The sequence below is a fragment of the Tasmannia lanceolata genome, unplaced genomic scaffold, assembly GCF_043159265.1.
Source record: "Tasmannia lanceolata isolate RefF3 unplaced genomic scaffold, GAP_Taslan_0.1 ptg000003l, whole genome shotgun sequence".
NCBI lineage: Eukaryota > Viridiplantae > Streptophyta > Magnoliopsida > Canellales > Winteraceae > Tasmannia > Tasmannia lanceolata.
The window spans coordinates 50,460,622-50,467,916 of NW_027518680.1; the positions used below are offsets into that span (position 1 = coordinate 50,460,622).

The window sequence follows — 7,295 nt, forward strand, 5'->3', positions numbered from 1 at the left end:
ATGGCAGGGGAGGAGGAGTACATATCCGTGGAAGAGACGTTTGCCGCCTTGGATTCGAGTCGAAGGAGAACCTCTGAAGAAAAGAACCCTACCAAGCAGCGTAAGGACGACAAAGCCTCCAGAAGAGAGAGGACCACCCAGAGGAGGGAGGAAAACTACACCCCTCTCAACACCTCCAGGAGACACATACTGGCTGCAATTAAGGGAGAAGACTTTGTTAGGTGGCCGAACAGAATGATCTCAAAAAGAAAACAAGAGAGACAGGTTGAAGTATTGCCGGTTCCATCAGGACCACGGCCACGACATCGATGAGTGCAAGCACCTCAAAGAGGAAATCGAGCTGCTGATTAACCGAGGGTACCTAAAGAAGTATATTAAAGATGACAGCCATAGGAGAGAAAGCAGGAAAAGGAGCCCTCCGGGCAAAAGCCCTCGATGATCCCAGCCGGGTCCGGCGCAGAATCAATCTCCTCCGCCAGCAAGCTCACAGCCTGAGATACGTCGATCCCAGCCTAACGGGGTCATAAATACCATTATGGGGGGATCGGCCGTTGGCGGAACATCGTCGACTGCTCCCGCAAGGCTTACGCGCGCCAAGTCAATGTCGTTCACACCTGCGACAAGAAGATGAAGACAGAAAATGGGATCTCCTTCTCAGATGCAGATCTCAATAACCTGATAATCCCCCATGACGACGCCCTGGTCATAACCATGCTCGTCGCAAACTGGGAATTAAAGAAGATCCTCATCGACAACGGTAGTTCGGCCGACATACTCTACTATCATGCCTTTAAACAGATGATGATAGGAGATGACCGTTTAACGTCGGCGAACTCCGATTTATTCGGTTTTTTGGGAGAAGTTGTTAAAGTCGAGGGACAGATTGAACTCCCGGTCCTCGTTGGAGAGCCGCCTTGTCAAGTTTTCGCAATGGTCAACTTCCTGGTAGTGAGGGCCAAGTCGGTTTATAACGCTATCTTGGGACGACCCGGCCAGAACCTCATCCGTGCCGTTGCCTCCTCGTATCATCAGAAAATGAAATTTGTAACGCCAAGCAGCGTGGGAGAAGTCAGAGGGGATCAACCACAATCTAGGGAGTGCTATGCCATGCCACTCAAAGGCAAAAATGCGTCGGAGTCATTACCGATTGAGCTACTCGATCTGAGAGATGAAGCCCAAGTAAACGAACCAGCCGAGGACCTCATCTCCATTCCTCTATACCAAGACACTAGCGAGAAGGTAGTTCAAATCGGCTCCTCTTTAGACAGTAACACCCGGCAGGACCTCACCCAGTTCCTAAGAGACAACACAGACGTCTTCGCATGGGCTCCTGCGGACATGCTTGGTATAGACTCTGAGATCAGTACGCATAAGCTAGCCAGTAAAGCAAAAGAGAAGATATTTTGCCCTAGAGAGACGGCAAGCGATCAAGGAAGAAGTGGAGAGGCTCTTGAGGGCTGAATTCATTAGGGAAATTCAATACCTGGACTGGCTTGCGAACGCCCTTATGGTAAAAAAAGCCAATGGGAAGTGGACGACCTGCGTAGACTTCACCGATTTGAACAAAGCATGTCTCAAGGACAGCTATCCTCTCCCAAAGATCGACCAGTTGATAGATGTCATCGCTGGCCACGAACTATTGACCTTCATGGACGCCTTTTCCGGATACAATCAGATCAGAATGTATGAATCAGATATCCCAAGAACATCCTTTGTAACGGATCAGGGAACCTACTGTTACCGTGTCATGCCCTTCGGTCTGAAAAATGTCGGAGCAACATATCAGAGGCTTGTAAACAAGCTCTTCAAAGAACAGATCGAGCGTAACATGGAAGTATATGTAGATGATATGCTGGTTAAGAGCCAGAGCGTGAAAGACCATGTTTCCGACCTGAAAGAGATGTTCCAAGTCTTAAGAGAACATAATATGAAACTCAACCCAACAAAATGTACTTTCGGTGTTGGCGCTGGAAAATTCCTGGGGTTCATGGTGAGCCAAAGAGGAATAGAAGCAAACCCGAAGAAGATCAAGGCGGTAGTGGAGCTCATTCCACCAAAGACCATTAGGGAAGTGCAGCGGCTGACCGGAATGATTGCCGCATTGGGGTGCTTTGTCTTGAAATCAGCAGAAAGATGCATGCCTTTCTTCAATGCAGTTAAAGGGATCAAAACCGCCCCATGGATGCCGGAATGTCAGGTGGCGTTTGAGGAGCTGAAGCAATACTTAGCCTCCCTGCCGCTGTTGACAAGGCCGGAACCGGGAGAAGAGCTACTCATGTACCTATCCGTAAGCCCCATGGCGATGGCGGCGATGCTGATTCGAGAGGAGCACAACCAGTAGAAACCAATCTACTATGTCAGCAAGGTCCTACATGATGCTGAGACCAGATACCATCGAGTTGAAAAGTTGGCATATGCTCTCGTTATGGCGGCCAGAAAGCTGAGGCCGTATTTTCAAGCCCACACAATAAAAGTCTTGACGGATCAACCACTCAGGCAGGTTCTCCATAGATCGGACACCTCAGGGCGTCTTGTGAAGTGGGCCGTAGAACTAAGCAAATTTGATATCCAATACCTGCCCAGACCGGCGATAAAAGCCCAAGTGTTGGTAGATTTCATTGCCGAGTGCACCATCCCCCAGCAAAGCATCACGTCCGAAGCTGTCGAAATTCCAGTTGTAGAGGAGATAACTACGCCTGGGGGGCTAGTAGGAGTTGAGGCGGCTACCCCTGTAAGAACAGAAAGTGCCACTGTGCCAGCAGAACAGGATGTGTCGTCCGAGGCGCTCTGGGAAGAATATGTGGACGGATCTTCAAGCAAAAGCAGTTGTGGAGACGGCTTGATTCTCACCGGGCCTGAAAACTTCATCCTAGATTACGCTCTAAGGTTCGGATTCCTTGCGTCCAACAACGAGGCAGAATATGAGGCTCTCAACGCAGGAATGAACCTGGCAGTCCAGACTCGTACCCAAAGGCTGAGGGCGTATTGCGACTCCCAACTAGTCGCAAACCAAATTCAAGGACTCTACGAGGCCGGCGACGAGCGTATGATTAAGTATCTTGCCAAGGTCCGCCTTCTAGCCAGCAAATTCAAATGCTTCGAGGTAATCAGAATCCCCAGAACGGAAAATACAAAAGCGGATGTGCTATCCAAACTAGCACCTTCCGGTTACACCGCTCTCGGGAGTATATGCATGGAGTTTCTGAAGAAGTCCAGTATCGACAACAAGGCCGTAGAAATAATGTAGGTCGACCACGAGCCGTGCTGGATAGACGAAATCATTGATTACCTGCGCAGTGGGAAACTTTCTAAAGGAAAGAAAGAGGCCCGCAAAGTGATGCAAAGAGCAGCAAGGTTCTCCCTAGATGGTGAGAACCTATACAAAAGGTCTTACACCCTTCCATACTTGAAATGCCTCCGGCCAAGCGACGCTGCGTACACTCTGCAGGAGAACCATGAAGGGATTTGCGGGGAGCACTTGGGGGGGCAAGGCCCTGGCCATCAAAGTGCTTTTAAGAGGCCTGTACTAGCCAACTTTGAGGAGAGACGGTTTGGATCTGGTTAAAAAGTGCGAGAGATGTCAGAAATTCTCTCCCATCATTCATCAACCTGCAGTACCTATGGCCCCGATCATCAGCCCACTCCCTTTCGCAGTATGGGAGATGGACATCTTGGGCCCTTTTCCACCAGCCTCCGAAAGGCGTGAATTCGTCGTAGTTGCTATAGACTACTTCACCAAATGGGTGGAGGCTGAACCTCTGACCCAGATCACAGAGCAAAACGTAGAAACCTTCTTTGGAAGTCCGTTGTTTGCAGATTCGGGATACCCTTCGCTTTGATAACAAACAACGGTAGGCAGTTCGACTGTTGAAACTTTCAAAAAATTTGCTCAGATCTACATATCGAACAGAGATTCACTTCTGTGGCGCACCCTCAGACGAACGGGCAGACTGAAGTTATGAACAGAATCCTGCTCCAGAGGATCAAGAAGAGATTGGATGAGAAAGCAGGCCGGTGGGCTGATGAACTTTATCACGTCCTTTGGGCGTACCGTACCACCCCGCGCACCATGACCGGGGAGTCGCCCTTCAACTTGTCCTTCAGAACTGAGGCAGTAATACCCGTTGATGTTGGCGTCTCATCTTCCTGGGTCGCCAACTTCAACGAGCAACTCAACGGAGCGGCCTCCGTGCAAACCTAGACCTGCTGGAAGAAGTCCGGGAAGAATCCTGAATCAGAGTTGCGGCCTACAAGAAGAAAGTGTCCAACTACCACGACGAGAAGATAAGCCCAAGAGAATTCTGAGCGGGCGACTTAGTCTTGAGGAAAGCTGCTATCTCTCAACCGAAGAAGGTAGGCAAACTCTCCCCGACCTGGGAGGGGCCATACCGAGTGAAAGAAATCATTCGCCGAGGAAGCTACAAGCTGGAAACACTTGGCGAGCACCTGCTGCCCACGCCTGGAAATCAAAAAACCTGAGGAGATATTATCAATAGCCCGTCGCCTTCGAAGGCCCAAGGAGAGGACTCCATCATTGTAATTCCCCCAAAAACTAGTAAATGAAAAGGGCTACATCTTTTACAAACTCCTTCTGTTTCAGTGCAGGTTAGACAACTGCTTGGTTCACTCCGGTTCATCCCAATGAGGCCGGGAGTCCACTCCTGGTCCGGAACAAACCAGGGCAGAAAACCAACACTTCAAATAAAAATCCAAGCTCTTAAGCTTGGATCAACTGCTTGGTCCACTCCGGTTCATCCCAATGAGGCCGGGAGTCCACTCCTGGTTGGGAACAAACCGAGGCAGAAACCAACACTTCAAATAAATATCCAAGCCCTCAAGCTTGGATCAACTGCTTGGTCCACCCCGGTTCATCCCGATAAGGCCGGGAGTCCACTCCTGGTTAGGAACAAACCAAGACAGAAAACCAACACTTCAAATAAAAATCCAAGCCCTTAAGCTTGGATCAACTGCTTGGTCCACCCCAGTTCATCCTAATGAGGCCGGGAGTCCACTCATGGTCGGGAACAAACCGAGGCGGAAACCAACATTTTGAATAAAAAAATCCAAGCTCTTAAGCCTGAATCAACCGCTTGGTTCACTCCGGTTCATCCCAATGAGGCCGGGAGTTCAGTCCTGGTCGGGAACAAACCTGGGCGGAAAACCGAACTTTGCAAAAAATTTAAGATCCATATAACTTGGGTATATGCTGCTTGGATCACCCCGGTCCGTCCCTCATAAGATCGGAAGGGGACTGCCGGTCAGGAACAAAACGGGGTAGTAGGCCCTTGCTCTAAAGTCCGACCTTAAGCGGATCTTTTCTATTTCGGCGGCCCAAAGTGCTAAGTCAACCATTTTTAGATAAGAGTAAGACAAACAAGCAAAAGCAATAGAGGACAAAATATGACTTCTATTCATAAAAAACCCGTACGGGCAGATGTACAAAAATTTGGCCTTTAGGGGCCACTACAAAAAGAATCTCAGTACGAAAACAGGAAGAGGGTAGGAGTTCAAGACTCCTCGTGACCACCATCCCGCTGAGGATTCGCCTTAGGAGCATCAGCTGCTGGGAGGGCGTTGTGCTCGTTCGCGTCCCCGGCCGATGGCTCAGGCAAGACAAGACCTTGCAGAAAGACGTTTGGGTTGGACCTCTTGACTTGCTCAAGGCAATCCATGTATCCCAACTTGTAGGACTCGGTGGACAAACTGACGAGTTCATCCTCCTTCTTCTGCACAGTCTCTCTCTGCCTCTCCCGAGATCTCTCCCTCTGCTAATTGAGGGCGTCAATGGCCTTCTCCTTCTGGGCGGCCATCTCATTCTTGAGCCCAGTGATCTCCTGGTCCCTCTTCTGAATGGACCTATTGAGCTCGAGGGCATCGCTCTTCAACTTGCCGTTTTCTTCCTCCGACTTGGTAATTGCAGAGGAGAAGCCCCGGCTCTTTGCGCGGAGGTCACTATAGTAGCATCCGATCTGCGGATTAAGTGAAAGGTGCAGGACTAGAAGTCTCGGGGGCCTTCCTTTTCTGGCCCTGGCCCCTCCCAAAGGCAGTCTGCCTTACCTTCTCCAGTGCGGACTGCTTCTGCATCTCTGAAATTCAACAGGACAAACCGGTCAGTAATAGCAAAAGGGAAGACTAAAGATCAAAACTAGCCTAAAACCACATACGTGCCCAGGTCGCAGTACTAATGCCAAGCCCGACCAGAATCTCTTCCTTAGAGAACTCCCCACAGTGAATCAGGCCCTCTCGTTGCAGCTCCTCTCAGACTTGAGCAAACGTAAGCTTATCCTCACCATCAAGGACCGGCTTGCGGCTTAGCGCCAGCGTGTCCGCGGTGTCCCATTTTAAAGGAACCGGCCAAGGCTCAGTAGCTCTGCTGTCCTCGACATAGAGGAACCTGTTCTTCCATAAATGGATGGAGGATGAGATGGCGGTGATCATCTTCACCTCAGGACGTTAGCTTATATAAATCCAACCTCCGTCCTTATGCTTCTTCAAATGCGCGCACATACGGAACAACGAAATGGACAAGTTTCTCTGGAGCTAGCCCCGGACCAGGTACATAATTCCAACCAGCATTCTCCATGAGTTCGAAGCAACCTAACTCGGAGCCAAGCCGTAATACCGGAGAACCTCCGCGAAGAAGGGGTTCAGGGGAAACCTAAGCCCGGCTCTTAAGGATTCCTCGTAGATGCATACATCGGTGCTATTGTTACAAGCCCTATCTCCCTCTATTGCCGCCCTCAAAATGAACCGCTCAGGAATGCAGTACCTGTCCCGAACTTTCCCTAATCTGGACTCTTCGAGGTAGTTCTCCTCGTAAAGAGCTTGAACGTTGTACTGGGGATTGGCGTCTATCCGAGCCTCAGCTATGACCTCTGTAGCCCGGCCCGGAATGAATGTGGTGGACGCCTCGGCTACATCACTACCTCCACTCTCCTATGCCCTGAAGAACCTGTCCGTTCGTACTGGGGTGTTGTTTAAGTCTAAAATCACCTCGTCCCCGCTACCTACGGGCTCATCAAGATCTACTACATCAATCCTAGGACCTGCCATGTACGGACCAGGAACCCAGGCCGGATTTGTTTGGGTCCTTTCCGACGAACTAGACCCTGGACTGCTAGAAGAGGAGGATTCGCCTGAGGATGACCTAGAGCCGGACTCAGAACTAGAAGTACTACTGAACATCGAGAGCACAAAAGAAAAGAGAATCAAATTAAGACGCGCTAAGAAGATTGCCGGTCCAAAGATGAAGGCTAATAATTCTCAGATGACCACGACCACAGGCTACCACAGCC

General features: G+C 50.1%; 1 protein-coding gene and 1 long non-coding RNA gene across 2 annotated transcripts; one reads left to right on the plus strand and one right to left on the minus strand.

Moving 5' to 3' along the window:
* Positions 1–2,425: 2,425 nt before the first annotated feature.
* LOC143869870 (uncharacterized) lies at positions 2,426–3,247 on the plus strand. Its single transcript, XM_077376429.1, has one exon. It carries the CDS (start codon positions 2,426–2,428, stop codon positions 3,245–3,247), a length of 822 nt encoding a protein of 273 aa, XP_077232544.1.
* A 2,140-nt stretch (positions 3,248–5,387) lies between these two features.
* Positions 5,388–6,416, minus strand: LOC143862833 (uncharacterized). The gene is made up of 2 exons (XR_013240544.1): positions 6,165–6,416; positions 5,388–6,086 (listed from the first exon to the last, which is right to left on the minus strand). It is a non-coding gene; the product is annotated as an uncharacterized LOC143862833 (long non-coding RNA).
* Positions 6,417–7,295: the final 879 nt, after the last annotated feature.